At 40.5% G+C, this 16,204-nt stretch overlaps 1 protein-coding gene across 1 annotated transcript in view; it reads right to left on the bottom strand.

Annotated features, from left to right (window-relative positions):
* LRRC63 (leucine rich repeat containing 63) overlaps positions 1–16,204 on the bottom strand; it is a 187,706-nt gene that overhangs the window by 145,053 nt on the left and 26,449 nt on the right. Inside the window, exon 2 of the mRNA XM_053704945.1 lies at positions 6,938–6,988. Within this exon, the coding sequence (XP_053560920.1) occupies positions 6,938–6,988 (51 nt within the window). The remainder of the gene's footprint in view (positions 1–6,937; positions 6,989–16,204) is intronic.

Below are 16,204 nucleotides of genomic sequence, written 5' to 3'. Positions count from 1 at the left end.
GAGGAGATTGCTGTTTCTGAGCCCTCTGAAGCTGTAACAGGTAATTTAAATCTATTGGCACCTGATTCTCCAGGTAACATAACACAGGAAAGAACTGCAGATGTGTTTTTGAGAAAAAGACTGTTAGTGGGTGACTCTATTTTGAGGAATGTGTATTTAGGTGAAAGTAAAGGAGAAACAAGGGAGGTTAGATGTCTTCCAGGAGCTACTGCTCACAGGGATAAGAATCGTATTTTGAGAATTGTTAAGGCAGCAGAAAAGGGAAGTGAGTTAGATGTGATTGTACATTTAGGAACAAATGATCTGGCTAGTAATCATGTTGCTGCTGTTCAGAAAGAGTTTTGTGACCTAGGTAATCATTTAGAGACTGTGGCATCAACTCTATCATTTTCTGCTATTTTACCTGTGTATGGCCAGGAAGCAGGAAAGATGGAGCGGATAACAACATTTAATTCTTGGTTAGATAAGTGGTGCAGGGAACGAGGATTTGGTTTTATTGGCCATTATAGCTCTGTTTGGAAAGATACTAGGTTATTTAGGAGAGATGGCTTGCATTTGGATGCTAAAGGAACAGAGTATCTGGGAGAGGAGTTTAAATACTTTATTAGAAATCATTTAAACTAATAAAGGGGGGTAGCATTAATATATCCACCTGCCCCCCACAGCATGCCAAAACTGTTAGTCCAAGTAACAATTCTAGAAATTCTAGCAGAAAAATTCTTCGTGCCATGAGCACAAATGCTCGCAGCTTAGGAAATAAATTACCTGAACTCATTTCAATAATGACTAGGGACAACTTGGATTTAGTAGCTATAACAGAAACATGGTACAATGATTTGCATGACTGGGACATAGTCATACCTGGATACAGGTTATTTAAAAAGAACAGAGTAGGAAAGAAAGGTGGAGGAGTTGCTTTGTATGTAAATGAAAATATAAAGGTTACTGAAATTGTAGGAACAAATGATGAGGTGGAAAGTATTTGGGTGACTTTGGAAATTGGAGATAAAAATGTTTTTAGAATAGGGGTTGTATATAGGCCTCCATTGCAGGATGAAAAACTGGACAATCTGTTATTAGATGAAATAACCAAAATGACCATGAAGGGTAAGGTTATAGTACTGGGGGACTTTAATTTGCCAGATATAGACTGGAAGATTCCTTCTGCCAGATCGGCTAGAAGCAGGTATATTCTTGAATCTCTGCTAGGGGAATCACTTGAACAATTAGTCAAGGAACCAACTCGTAAGGAAGCTATATTAGATCTAATACTTACAAACAGTGATACAGTTTCAGATGTGTCTGTAGGTGAGAACTTAGGATCCAGTGATCATCAATCTGTTTGGTTTAGTATTCATGTTCAGGAACTGTCCACCCAGACTAAAACAAAAGTTTTAGACTTTAGGACGGCAGATTTTTCATTAATGGGAGAATACCTAAAGAACTATTTAAAGGGGAAAACTCTTATTACAGGGGTTCAAGAACAGTGGGAATTTGTGAAAGGTGCCATTTTAGATGCAACCGCACACTGTATTAGACATGTCTGTAAAAGTAAAAGAAAGCGGAAACCAATTTGGTTTTCCAAAGAAGTAGCACATGCTGTAAAGACAAAAAAGATAGCTTATAAAAATTACAGACACACACAAGCAGATGATGATATGAAAATATGGAGACTCCAACAAAAAAAGACTAAGCAGTTAATTAGGAAGGTTAAAGCTCATGCAGAAGAGAAGATAGCACAGTCAGTAAAACATGGGGACAAAACATTCTTTAGATATATCAGTGAAAGAAGAAAAAATAAGGTAGGAATAGTAAAATTGAAATCAGTTGATGGTAGAATAATAGAAGGAGATAAGCAGATTGCAGACTGTCTCAATGATTACTTCTGTTCTGTTTTCACTAAAGATTGTGAAGATACAATGTCTACATTAAGGGATGCAACGCAAAATAGAAACAAGCTTAACAGTAATCTTTTTACAGAGGATGAGGTTTTGTTAGCATTATCAAAAATAAATGTTACAAAGGCAGTGGGTCCTGATAATATTCATCCAAGGGTTTTAAAAGAACTTCGATCAGTGCTAACTGTCCCATTAACTGATCTGTTTAATCAGTCACTATTAACAGGAGCTGTCCCAGATGATTGGAGAATAGCAAATGTAATACCCCTTCATAAAAAGGGCAGTAGAGAAGAATCTGGCAACTACAGGCCAGTTAGTTTAACTTCAGTAGTAGGGAAATTAATGGAAAGCCTCTTAAAAGAAAGAATTATGACTTACATAAAGACAAACAATTTAGAGGACCAAAATCAGCATGGTTTTACTTCAGGGAGATCATGTCAGACTAATCTAATTGACTTCTTTGATTATGTAACAAAAGTATTAGACAAGGGAGGAGCAGTTGATGTAGCATATCTAGATTTCAGCAAAGCATTTGACACCGTCCCACACAATAAACTTATTCACAAACTATATCTCCTTGGTCTAGATTCAAAAATTGTGAACTGGGTGGAATGCTGGCTTAAGGACAGAAAACAAAGTGTCTTAGTAAATGGAGTTCATTCAGCAGAGGGGGCTGTTACTAGTGGTGTTCCTCAGGGGTCAGTTCTGGGGCCTGTTTTGTTTAACATATTTATCTGCGATATCAGCAAAGGGCTACAGGGGAAAGTATGTCTCTTTGCAGATGATACAAAAATTTGCAACAGAGTGGATGTTCCAGGGGGGGTAGACAAAATGAGAAGTGATATACAACAATTGGAGGATTGGACAAATGACTGGGGTCTAAAGTTTAACACAGCAAAGTGTAAAATAATGCATTTAGGGAAGAAAAATCCAAATGTTAATTACAGACTCAATGACACTTTACTGACTGTTACAGACGAGGAACAGGACTTGGGAATTATTATTTCAGATGATTTAAAACTTAGTAAACAATGTAGTAATGCAGCGAGTAAGGCTAGCAGAATGCTTGGATGTATTGGTAGAGGTATTTGCAGCAGAAATAGTAAGGTTCTTATGCCACTTTATAGATCATTAGTTAGGCCTCATCTTGAGTATTGTGTGCAGTTCTGGAGACCATATCTTCAGAAGGATATTAACAAACTTGAATCTGTGCAAAGGAGGGCTACCAAAATGGTACATGGTCTAAAAAATAAAACTTACCAGGATAGGCTCAATGACCTAAATATGTATAGCTTAGAGGAGAGAAGGGAAAGAGGTGATATGATAGCAACTTTCAAGTACATTAAAGGGTTTAGTAAAACTGAGGCTGTGGGTATTTTACATAAAATGGAAAATTCAAGAACAAGGGGTCATGAGCTCAAGCTAAAGGGTAGTAGATTCAGAAGTAATTTGAGGAAGCACTTCTTTACAGAAAGAGTGATTGATTTATGGAATAAACTTCCTCAAGAGGTAGTAGCAACAAACACTGTGGGGGACTTTAAAAATGCATGGGACAAGCATAGGGCTATCCTACGAACTAGATAAGTTTATACTGTTAGGTAAGGTCGGGCAGACTTGCTGGGCCTATGGCTCTTATCTGCCGTCAATATCTATGTTTCTATGTTTCTATGTTTCTATGTTTATGCATGTTGTCTTACTCCAAGCTGTATAGGCTCGAAAGCCTACTAACAATTAAGCATATTAGGTGATGTGCATCTCTGTAATGAGAAGGGGTGTGGTCTAATGACATCAACACCCTATATCAGGTGTGCATAATTATTAGACAACTTCCTTTCCTTTGGCAAAATGGGTCAAAAGAAGGACTTGACAGGCTCAGAAAAGTCAAAAATAGTGAGATATCTTGCAGAGGGATGCAGCACTCTTAAAATTGCAAAGCTTCTGAAGCGTGATCATCGAACAATCAAGCGTTTCATTCAAAATAGTCAACAGGGTCGCAAGAAGCGTGTGGAAAAACCAAGGCGCAAAATAACTGCCCATGAACTGAGAAAAGTCAAGCGTGCAGCTGCCAAGATGCCACTTGCCACCAGTTTGGCATTATTTCAGAGCTGCAACATCACTGGAGTGCCCAAAAGCACAAGGTGTGCAATACTCAGAGACATGACCAAGGTAAGAAAGGCTGAAAGACGACCACCACTGAACAAGACACACAAGCTGAAACGTCAAGACTGGGCCAAGAAATATCTCAAGACTGATTTTTCTAAGGTTTTATGGACTGATGAAATGAGAGTGAGTCTTGATGGGCCAGATGGATGGGCCCGTGGCTGGATTGGTAAAGGGCAGAGAGCTCCAGTCCGACTCAGACGTCAGCAAGGTGGAGGTGGAGTACTGGTTTGGGCTGGTATCATCAAAGATGAGCTTGTGGGGCCTTTTCGGGGTGAGAATGGAGTCAAGCTCAACTCCCAGTCCTACTGCCAGTTTCTGGAAGACACCTTCTTCAAGCAGTGGTACAGGAAGAAGTCTGCATCCTTCAAGAAAAACATGATTTTCATGCAGGACAATGCTCCATCACACGCGTCCAAGTACTCCACAGCATGGCTGGCAAGAAAGGGTATAAAAGAAGAAAATCTAATGACATGGCCTCCTTGTTCACCTGATCTGAACCCCATTGAGAACCTGTGGTCCATCATCAAATGTGAGATTTACAAGGAGGGAAAACAGTACACCTCTCTGAACAGTGTCTGGGAGGCTGTGGTTGCTGCTGCACGCAATGTTGATGGTGAACAGATCAAAACACTGACAGAATCCATGGATGGCAGGCTTTTGAGTGTCCTTGCAAAGAAAGGTGGCTATATTGGTCACTGATTTTTTTGTTTTTGTTTTTGAATGTCAGAAATGTATATTTGTGAATGTTGAGATGTTATATTGGTTTCACTGGTAAAAATAAATAATTGAAATGGGTATATATTTGTTTTTTGTTAAGTTGTGTAATAATTATGCACAGTAATAGTCACCTGCACACACAGATATCCCCCTAAAATAGCTAAAACTAAAAACAAACTAAAAACTACTTCCAAAAATATTCAGCTTTGATATTAATGAGTTTTTTGGGTTCATTGAGAACATGGTTGTTGTTCAATAATAAAATTAATCCTCAAAAATACAACTTGCCTAATAATTCTGCACTCCCTGTATATACACAGTATATATATATATATATATATATATATATATATATAATTGCCAACCTCGTTCTTCCCAAGAGGCCCCCTGCACTACAGCTACTTTCTCAGCCACAAATCCACATAACATCACAGATCAAACTCCTGAATCTGTAACAATGGGTGTATGGAGAGGGGAACTTGATGCTAATCAGTCAACACTTTTAAATTATAGGAAATAGGGAAGCACAGAGGGGAGCCTCATGTGTGTGTGGTATTGTCAGAAGTAAATGAATGATAATCACAATCAAGCCAAATGGATACTCACATACTCCAGGAGCACACCTATGTGCTGGTAGGGACAGGCTGTAGATTTAGACAGGTGTAACAGCTCACCCACAATGGAATACGATTTCTTTATGCTGCAGTGCTGAAAATGAAATGGAGTACAAAAAGAAAGCACTGCATGTGCAGATCATCCAAAGCACAATTGCAATAACTCTACTAGTTTCCCAAATGGGTACTCACATTTCAGATGAGCACACCAATGTGCTAGAAGGAGCAGGCTGGCAGATTTAATAGACCAGTTCTAACAGATTGTCTCTTATATGTTAGTCAGAATGGCAGGCAGGTAAGATGTATCCACTCAGTAGAAATTTTTCCATAAAAAGTGCATTTATTAAAAACAGAATTTATAAAACAACACAGCAGTGTTAAAAGATGTGGATAAGGGGTGTTATCAATATCCCCCTAAAAATGCAACGCGTTTCTCGGTTCTAAAACCGTTTCATCAGGCACATAAATATTATGTTAATCCCATGTGATGGCTTGTGAACTCTCACCATCTTATGAAACAAACTATAAAGCAAAGGATGTGGTCAAATACATTTGAGATATAATCTTCTTACAAGCAGTCTACAGACAGCTCTTCTTTAACATATTATCAATACTAAAAGGAAGATATAACACATTGAAGCTGCCACTGTCATGATCCAATCATTGCCGTGTCGCCACGGCTCCAGGATCTCTCTCTGTATCACCGCGTCCTGACGCGGCCTTCCTGTAATTATGCCCCCACATGTCACCGGCCTTTAAATCTATGGCGGGACTGTCCTCTGGTGTACGTTTGACGGATAGCGTTCCTGCTTCCTTCTTCTTGGCTCCGTGAGTGTTTTCTCTGCTACCTGCTTTTTGGATATTTGACCATTGCTTTGCCTGACCACTCTGCTGCCTCATCCTTACACCTGCTTAAAGGGACATTGACCATTGCTTTGCTTGACCACTCTGCTGACTTATCCTTAAATGTGCTTAAAGGGACATTGACCATTGCTTTGCCTGACCACTCTGCTGCCTCATCCTTAAAAACCTGCTTAAAGGGACATTGACCATTGCTTTGCCTGACCACTCTGCTGCCTTATCCTTAAACCTGCTTAAAGGGACATTGACCATTGCTTTGCCTGACCACTCTGCTGCCTCATCCTTAAACCTGCTTAAAGGGACATTGACCATTGCTTTGCCTGACCACTCTAACGGATCATCCTCTGCCTGCTTTAAAGTGATACTGACCTCTGCTTTGCCTGACCACTCTAACGGATCATCCTCTGCCTGCTTTAAAGTGATACTGACCTCTGCTTTGCCTGACCACTCTAACGGATCATCCTCTGCCTGCTCAAAAGTGATACTGACCTCTGCTTTGCCTGACTACTCTAACGGATCATCCTCTGCCTGCTCAAAAGTGATACTGACCTCTGCTTTGCCTGACTACTCTAACAGATCATCCTCAACCTGCTTTAAAGTCTCTGTACCTTGTATTGTTTAATGAAACCATTAACATTAACATCAAGTCTCAGAAATTCAAATTCACAGCTGAGCAGTACTGACCTGTATATATTAAATGTTCTTCTCCTTCAGTCAGATTTTGCTTCCTGTGTTCTGTTAATAATTGTAAGAAAAGCTCATCAGTAAAATGAAGAGGAAATAAAATAAAGTGTTTACACTATAGTAGAAAACTACTAGCAGTAGCAAATATACTGGCAAAAAGAACACGTTAGCAATGAGTTTACCTTGTCAGGGGATTCTGGGGATGTAATACATATAAATCACACATATTGTTTTCTTGATATATATATATATACCCACACATGATACAAATTAATTTTGCCAAATAAAGTGTTGTCTTACATTTTGAGAAAATCCGGGTGAGTGCTGCTATGTTGATCATATTAGTGAATGAGTTAAGCACCCAGGTGGAAAATTCAATGGAGGGTGGATATTTTTAAATGCTGCATTTAAAAATTATTTTTAATTTGCAAGTGTATTTGGTCAATACTCGTTTTGTGTAACTATTTGGTGTTATTGGTATCACCCCCAAAGATGTATTTAAACTATATTTTTGTGGATTTGTATTTAAAAAGGAAAGACTGACCATCTTCCATTGGTTAAAGAACCCCACGCAAAAACAGTGTATTGAAGTTGTATATAAAGCCAGGGAGTCAGATTCTATAATAATAAAGAAGCAGGAATGATTCAGCCCATAAAGACAAAGATGTGTTTTTGTAAGGTGTACTAAACCGAACCTTGTAGATTTGTACACACAGACACACACAATACTGTGCAAAACTTTTAGGCAGGTATAAAAAAATTATGTGAAATAAGAATGCTTTTAAAATTAGAAATGTTAATAGTTTATTTTTAACAATTAACGAAATGCAAACTGAGTGAACAGAAGAAAAATAAAATGTATGCTTACCTGATAAATTTCTTTCTTTCCAGACATGGAGAGTCCACAACGTCATTCCAATTACTAGTGGGGTATTTACTCCTGGCCAGCAGGAGGAGGCAAAGAGCACCCCAGCAAAACTGTTAAGTGTCACTTCCCTTACCCATAACCCCCAGGCACTCAGTCGAAGGGAAATGGAAAAAGAAGATAACACAATGATGTAGAGGTGCCTGAGGTTTAGTAGCAAATTACGGTCTAATCAAAAAAGGGTAAGGTCGTGGACTCTCCATGTCCGGAAAGAAAGAAAGTTATCAAGTAAGCATGCATTTTTATTTCTATCCTAAGACATGGAGAGTCCACAACGTCATTCCAATTACCAGTGGGAACCAATACCCAAGCTAGAGGACACAGAATGAACAGGGAGGGAGAGCAAGACAGGCAGACCTAAACAGAAGGCACCACCGCTTGAAGAACCTTTCTCCCAAAAAAGGCGTCAGCTGAGGCAAAAGTATCACATTTGGAAAAAGTATGCAGCGAGGACCATGTTGCCGCCTTGCAAATCTGTTTCACAGACGCTTCATTTTTGAAAGCCCAAGAAGAGGAGACAGCCCTAGAGGAATGAGCCGTAATTCTCTCTCTGTCCAGCAGTCCCATAAGTCAAACGAATCAGACTTCTCAACCAGAGGGAAAGAGAAGTAGAAGTGGCCTTCTGACCCTTACGCTTTCCTGAGAAACAAACAAACAGGGCAGAAGTCTGACAAAAATCTTTAGTAGCCTGTAGATAAAATTTTAGAGCATGCACAACATCCAAGTTATGCAAAAGACGTTCTGTCTGAGAAGAAGCATTAGGACAAAAAGAAGGAACAACAATTTCCTGATTAATTTTTCGATCCGAAACCACCTTAGGGAGAAACCCCAATTTAGTACGAAGGACCAACTTATCCGCATGAAAAATAAGGTAAGGGGAATCACACTGCAGAGACGGAAGTTCAGAAACTCTGCGAGCAGAAGAAATAGCAATAAGGAACAAAACTTTCCAAGATAACAACTTAATATCTACAGAATGCATTGGCTGAAACGGAGCCTGCTGCAAAACTTTAAGTGCAAGGTTCAAACTCCAAGGAGGAGCAACAGGTTTAAACACAGGCCTGATTCTGACCAAGGCCTGACAAAAAGGTTGAACATCTGGCACATCCGCCAGTCGTTTGTGTAAAAGAATAGACAATGCAGAAATCTGACCCATCAGAGAACTGACTGACAACCCTTTCTCCAGACCTTCCTGGAGAAAAGACAAAATTCTAGGATTCCTGAGCCTACTCCAAGAGAAGCCCTTCAAATCACACCAATATAGGTATTTGCGCCATACTTTATGGTAAATTATACAAATAATAGGCTTGCGAGCCTGAAGCATGGTATCAATGACTGACTCAGAAAACCCGGGCTTAGCCAGAACTAAGCGTTCAATCTCCATGCAGTTAGCTTCAGAGAAACGAGATTTGGATGAAGGAAAGGACCCTGAATTAGAAGGTCCTTCCTCAGAGGTAACCTCCAAGGAGGAAGAGATGACATCTTCCCTAGGTCTGTGAACCAGATCCTGCAAGGCCATGCAGGAGCTATTCGAATTACAGGCGCTCTCTCCTGCTTGAAACGAGCAATTACTTGTGGAAGGAGCGCAAAAGGAGGAAACAAATATGTTAGACCAAAGTCCCAAGGAACCGTCAGAGCATCTATCAAGGCAGCCTGAGGATGTCTTGACCTTGAACCGTACCTTGGAAGCTTGGTGTTCTGACGAGACTCCATCAGATCCAACTCCGGCACACCCCACTTGAAGGTTAACCTGGAGAACACCTCCAGATGAAGAGCCCACTCCCCGTGATGAAAGGTCTGTCTGCTCAGAAAATCCACCTCCTAGATGTCCACTCCTGGAATGTGGATGGCAGATAGAAGACAATTGTGGTCTTCCACCTACTGAATAATCTGAGCCACCTCCCTCATGGCTAAGGAACTCAGTGTTCCTCCCTGGTGGTTGATGTAAGCCACTGAGGTGATGTTGTCTGACTGGAATCTGATAAACCGGGCTAAGGACAATTGAAGCCAAGCCATCAGGGCATTGAAGATCGCTCTCAACTCCAAGATGTTTATGGGGAGAGAAGACTCCTCCTGAGTCCATAGGCCCTGAGCCTTTAATGAGTCCCAGACTGCTCCCCCTAACAGGCTGGTGTCTGTGGTCACCCAAGAGGGTCCCTGGAAGCATATGCCCTGAGACAGGTGATCCTGAGAAATCCACCACGAGAGAGAGTCTTTTGTCAACTGGTCCAGATCTATCCTCTGAGACAGATCCGAATGGTCTCCGTTCCATTGTCTGAGCATGCATAATTGCAGGGCTCTCAAATGGAATCGAGCAAAGGGAATGATGTCCATGGAAGCGACCATCAGACCAATCACCTCCATGCATTGAGCCACTGATGGCCAAACAGTAGACTGCAAAAAGAGGCAAGAGGAGAGAAGTTTGGATTTTCTGACCTCCGTCAGAAAAATCTTCATAGATAGGGAATCTATGATGGTCCCTAAAAAACACACCCTTGTAGCTGAAACAAGGGAACTCTTCTCCAGATTCAGTTTCCATCCGTGGGAACGTAGAAAATACAACAAGATCTCTGTATGAGAGTTTGCTTGTTGAAAAGATGGCGCCTGAACCAAAATGTCGTCCAGGTAAGGCACCACCACAATTCCCTGACAACTGCCAAGAAAACCCCCAGAGCCTTTGAGAAAATTTTGGGAGATGTGGCAAGGCCAAACGGAAGAGCAAAGTGAATCTCAGGAATTGGTGATGATCCCTGTGGATGGGAACATGAAGATACGCGTCCTTCAGGTCTATGGTCGTCATGAACTGACCCTCTTGGACCAAAGGAAGAATGGAACTAATGGTTTCCATTTTGAAGGACGGAACCCTGAGAAATTTGTTGAGACACTTTAGGTCTAAAATGGGTCGAAAAGATCTTTCTTTCTTGGGAACCACAAACAGATTTGAATAGAATCCTAGCCCCTGTTCCTTTAGTGGAAATAGAGAAATTACTCCCAGGGAGGAAAGGTCCGGAACGCAGTTTAATAATGCCTCTCTTTTTACCTGATCCACTTGAGAGGTAAAATCTGCTCCTGGGAGGACAAGTCTTGAAGTCTATTTTGTAATCCTTAGATACTATGTCCACAGCACAAGGGTCTGGGACATTGCGTATCCAAGCTTGTTGAAAAAAGCAAAGTCTGCCCCCCACTTGATCCAGTAACGGATGGGGGGCGGACCCTTCATGCTAACTTAGTCTCAGGTGAAGGCTTCTTTGATTGTTTCCCCTTATTACAAGCCTGATTGAGTCTCCAAGAGGACTTTGACTGCTCCGGCTTGGAGGAGGAAGAGGAAGACTTTTGAACTTTGAAGTTATGAAAGGAATGAAAATTAGAATTTTGACCCCTCTTAGGTCTATTCTTCTTGTCTTGTGGAAGAAAAGACCCCTTTCCACCCATAATTTCAGAAATTATTTCTGCCAGACCGGGACCAAACAAACAGGGTCTAACCCTTGTAAGGTAGTGACAGGAGCTTGGACTTGGAGGTAACATCAGCCAACCAAGATTTGAGCCACAGAGCCCTGCGGGCTAGGACAGTGAAGCCAGACATCTTGGCTCCCAGTCTAATGACTTGCATGTTAGCATCAGAGATAAAGGAATTGGCTAGTTTGAGTGCCTTAATTCTATCTTGTATCTCCTCCAGCGGAGTCTCCTCTAAAATCAATTCGGATAAAGCATTGCACCAATAAGACGCTGCACTTGTCACTGTGGCAATACAAACTGCAGGTTGCCATTGTAGACCCTGATGAACATACATTTTCTTTAAATAAGACTCCAGATTTTTGACCATGGGATCCTTAAAAGAACAGCTATCCTCAATAGGAATCGTGGTTCTTTTAGCCAGAGTAGAAACAGCCCATTCTACTTTAGGCACTGTGCGCCATGAGTCTCAAATGGAGTCAGCAACAGGAAACATCTTTTTAAAAATGGGAGACGGGGAGAAAGCTATCCCATTCCTGTGCAATGATCACCAACACGCAGTCTGGAACAGGAAACACTTCCAAAGAGGAAGGAACATCATAGTATTTGTTAAGTTTACTAGATTTCTTAGGGTTGACAGCGACTGAAGAATCAGAGTCCAAAGTAGCCAGTACCTCCTTAAGTAGTAAACGGAGATGTTCAAGCTTAAGTCTGAAGATTACTTCTTCAGAATCAAAGGAATTATACTGTCAGAATCTGAGATTACACCCTCAGAGGCTACCAAGGTATTCTCCTCATCAGACTTATGAGGGAGGTCTACCTTCGCAGCAGCAGACGAGACAGACACATTACACTCAGAAAAATGCTTAGATTTCCTCTTGCGCTTCCCCATCATGGGAAAAACAGATAAAGTCACAGACACTGCAGAAGATATCTGTGCAGCAAAATCTACAGGCAAATTTACGCCTCCAGGAGGCTGAGAGGAACCGCAGGGCACTGTATGTGATGCCATTGAGGCTTGGGACGTTTGAGGAGAAAGCTGCGGCATAACTTGAACAGCATTATCCTGGGAGACAAAAGGCTCAGAGGGCAATAATTTATCTTTACACTCTAGCGTTCTAGCTAAACATGAAGCACAAAATTGCATAGGCAAAACAATTTGGGCCTCTAGACATAATAAGCATCTATCAAAAGAAACAGACTCCTGAAGCTGAAAAAAATCCCAAAATTAAAGGAATGACTAGTGCTTAGAAAATTACTACTGTCACTTTAACAAAAAAAAATGTTATTCCCTCAGAACATTACACACGCTAATATAAATCCTTAAAATAATTGAAACAATATCAGTACCTCTACACCTCAGACAGTCTGAGGTGCCCTACCGTAACGTTCAAGGTATCCAATAATTAGGCTGTCAAGAGACTCTTTCAAGTGAGCCGACACAGAAGAAGCTGAAATAGAAGTGACGCCACTACATTCAGAGTCTCAGACGGATGAGCGGGAAGTCACATGACCGGCAGAAAAAGAAACTGTGCAGCAAACTAAAAGCGCGCATTTCTTAGAATCTGCCGAGTAAGACTGGAGTTTAAATTTGACAACAGCCATAAGTCCTCCACAAATTTCAGCCTCAATAAAATGTCCCAAGCACTAAAAGTGTGAACACAATCTAACAGCCATAAAGAAAAACGTCCCATATATTAAGGGAAGATTAACCCCTAGTCTCCCCATACAATAGGTGCCTGCACACTGCCCAAGTAAATCCTATATAAAGGATGAATCATGTCCCAAAATTACTGCAGCTTTAAATAATCTTCTCAAGTGCAAGTTTCCAAGACCTAGAAGACAAAAGCACTTACCTGAAAATCTAGCTGTCGGGCAGGAAGACAGCTCACAAGGTGTGAAAGGACACATACTCCTTACAGAGACCTGTAGAAAAAAGAAAGAACAGAGTAACCAACTCTGGCTTTATATAACTAGGGCAGCAAATATGTTAGAAACCAAAGCAAGGACAACCTCACCACTTTCTATAAGCTTAAAAGCCACCACTACTCTTACTCAAGAGATTGACGTGGACACAGCTAAACCCCAATCCTTGCTTGCAGGGAAAAGTACCAATAAAAGGAATAAAATCTTCAGACACTAACTTAACATCCTCCATTGACAGAGGCAAAGAGAATGACTGGGGGTTATGGGTAAAGTAAGTGACAATTAACAGCTTTGCTGGGGTGCTCTTTGCCTCTTCCTGCTGACCAGGAGTGAATATCCAAAAGTTCCAATATAACCAAATAAGTTAAATTTGAAAATAGGTTATTTCAAACATCTTGGAGAATTAGCCAGTTCTTCTTTGGATATAGGCAGCCTCAATTGCATCTGTCTCTTCATGTAATCTCACACAGACTTGATGATGTTGAGATCAGAGCTCTGTGGAGTCTATACCATCACTTCCAGGACTCCTTGTTCTTCCTTACGCTGAAGATAGTTCTTATTGACTTTGGCTATATGTTTGGGGTCATAGTCATGCTGCAGAATAAACCTGGGGCCAATCCGATGCCTCCCTGATGGAATTGCATGATGGATAAGTATCTGCCTGTACTTCTCATCATTGAAGAAACCAATTAATATGACCAAATCCTCAACTCTATTAGCAGAAATGCAGCCCAAAACTTGGAAGAAAACACCATACTTAACTGCCTGCACTCATTCTTGTACTTCTCTCCAGCTCTTCTGCAAATAAACTGCATTATGCTACAGCCAAATATTTGAAATTATGACTCATTAGTCCAGAGAACATGCTGAAAATTTTCTGCACCCCAGTTGATGGATTTTTGTGCATAGTTTAGTCACTTGGCCTTCTTTCCACATTGGAGGTATGGCTTGTTGGCTGCAAGTCTGTGGTGAAGACCACTTCTAACAAGTTTTCTCTGGACAGTAGATGGGTGTATGGTGGTCCCACTTGTTTCTGACAACTATGAGCTGATGGCACTGTTGGACATTTTCTGTTTGCAAAGGGAAGTAAGCATGATGTGTCTTTCATCTGCTGCACTTAGTTTCCTAGGCCAACCCCTGCGTCTATGGTCCTCATTGTTGCCCATTTCTATGTTGCTGTGCTCAGTCTTGCCATGGTGGATGACTTTTGACATTAAACTGTCTTCAGCAACCTCACCTTGTTAGCAGAGTTTGGCTGTTCCTCAGCCAGTTGTATTCCTCATATACAGCTGTTTCAACCTACATATTACATTTGATGATCATTAGCACCTGTTTAGTATAATTGTTTATTCATGCTCCTAAAAGCATTCTTATTTTACAGCAATTTGTTTTCCACATGCTTAAAGGGAAATTAAACTCACAATTTTTCTTTAATGATTCAGATAGAGAATGCGATTTTAAACAATGTTCTAATTTACTTCTATTATCAATTTTTCTTTGTCTTGGTGTCTTTTGCTTAAAAGCAGGGACGTATGCTTAGGAGCACTATATGGCAGCAGTTTTGCAAGAATGTTATCCATATGCAAAAGCACTAGATGGCAGCACTATTTCTTGCCATATAATGCTCCAGATGCCTACCTAGGTATCTCTTCAACACAGAATATAATGGGAACAAAGTTCATTTAATAATAGAAGTAAATTGGAAACTTTTTTAAAATGGTATCCTGTGTCTGAATCACAAAATATATATTTTTTTCATATCCCTTTTTTACTCTTGCACAGTTGAGTGTGTGTTTGTTTATATATACAGTATATATATATAATCTCCATCTTATGTATTCTCGTAATGATAAGGAGCCTATAGTACTTGTTGTCCAATGTTAGAATTTGGCTTTATAGTTTTCTACCACAGATTTAAATTAAAACAAGATTGGAGCTTGATGTTTTTTCTGAAAACTAACAGGGAAGTTCTGTTCTGAAATTTGGAATCAATCACCTAGATTACAAGTTTTGCGTTAGAGGCTGTGCGGTGCTAACGAGCAGTTTATGCTCACCGCTCACTTAGACAGCGCTGGTATTACGGGTTTTTACAAACCCGGCGTTAACCGCAAAAAAAGTGATTGTAGAGCAAAATTTTGCTCCACATCCCACCTCAATACCAGCGCTGCTTACGTTAGCGGTGAGCTGGCTGAACGTGCTCGTGCACGATTTCCCTAGAGGAATCAATGGGGGAGAGCCGGCTGAAAAAACCTAACACCTGCAAAAAAGCAGCGTTTAGCTCCTAACGCAGCACTATTGATTCCTATGGGGAAAATACATTTATGTCTACACCTAACACCCTAACATGAACCCTGAGTCTAAACACCCCTAATCTTACACTTATTAACCCCTAATCTGACACCCCCAACATTGCCGCCACTTACATTATATTGATTAATCTCTAATCTGCCGCTCCGGACACCGCCACCACCTACATTATATTTATGAACCCCTAATCTGCTGCCCCCAACATCGCCGACACCTACATTATATTTATTAACCCCTAATCTGCCGCCCCCAATGTCGCCGCAACCTACCTACACGTCCCAACCCCTAATCTGCCTCCCCAACGTCGCCGCCGCTATATTAAAGTTATTAACCCCTTAATCTAAGTCTAACCCTAACACCTCCTAACTTAAATATAATTTAAATAAATCTAAATAAAATTAATATTATTACCTAAATAATTCCTATTTAAAACTAAATACTTACCTATAAAATAAACCCTAAGCTAGCTACAATATAACTAATAGTTACATTGTAGCTAGCTTAGGGTTTATTTTTATTTTACAGGCAAGTTTGTATTTATTTTAACTAGGTAGAATAGTTATTAAATAGTTATTAACTATTTGATAAACTACCTAGCTAAAATAAAGACAAATTTACCTGTAAAATAAAACCTAACCTAAGTTACACTAACACCT

This window comes from Bombina bombina, chromosome 3, assembly GCF_027579735.1.
Source record: "Bombina bombina isolate aBomBom1 chromosome 3, aBomBom1.pri, whole genome shotgun sequence".
NCBI lineage: Eukaryota > Metazoa > Chordata > Amphibia > Anura > Bombinatoridae > Bombina > Bombina bombina.
The sequence above is the reverse complement of the archived record's forward strand: the minus strand, read 5'-3'. Positions and strand labels throughout refer to the sequence as shown.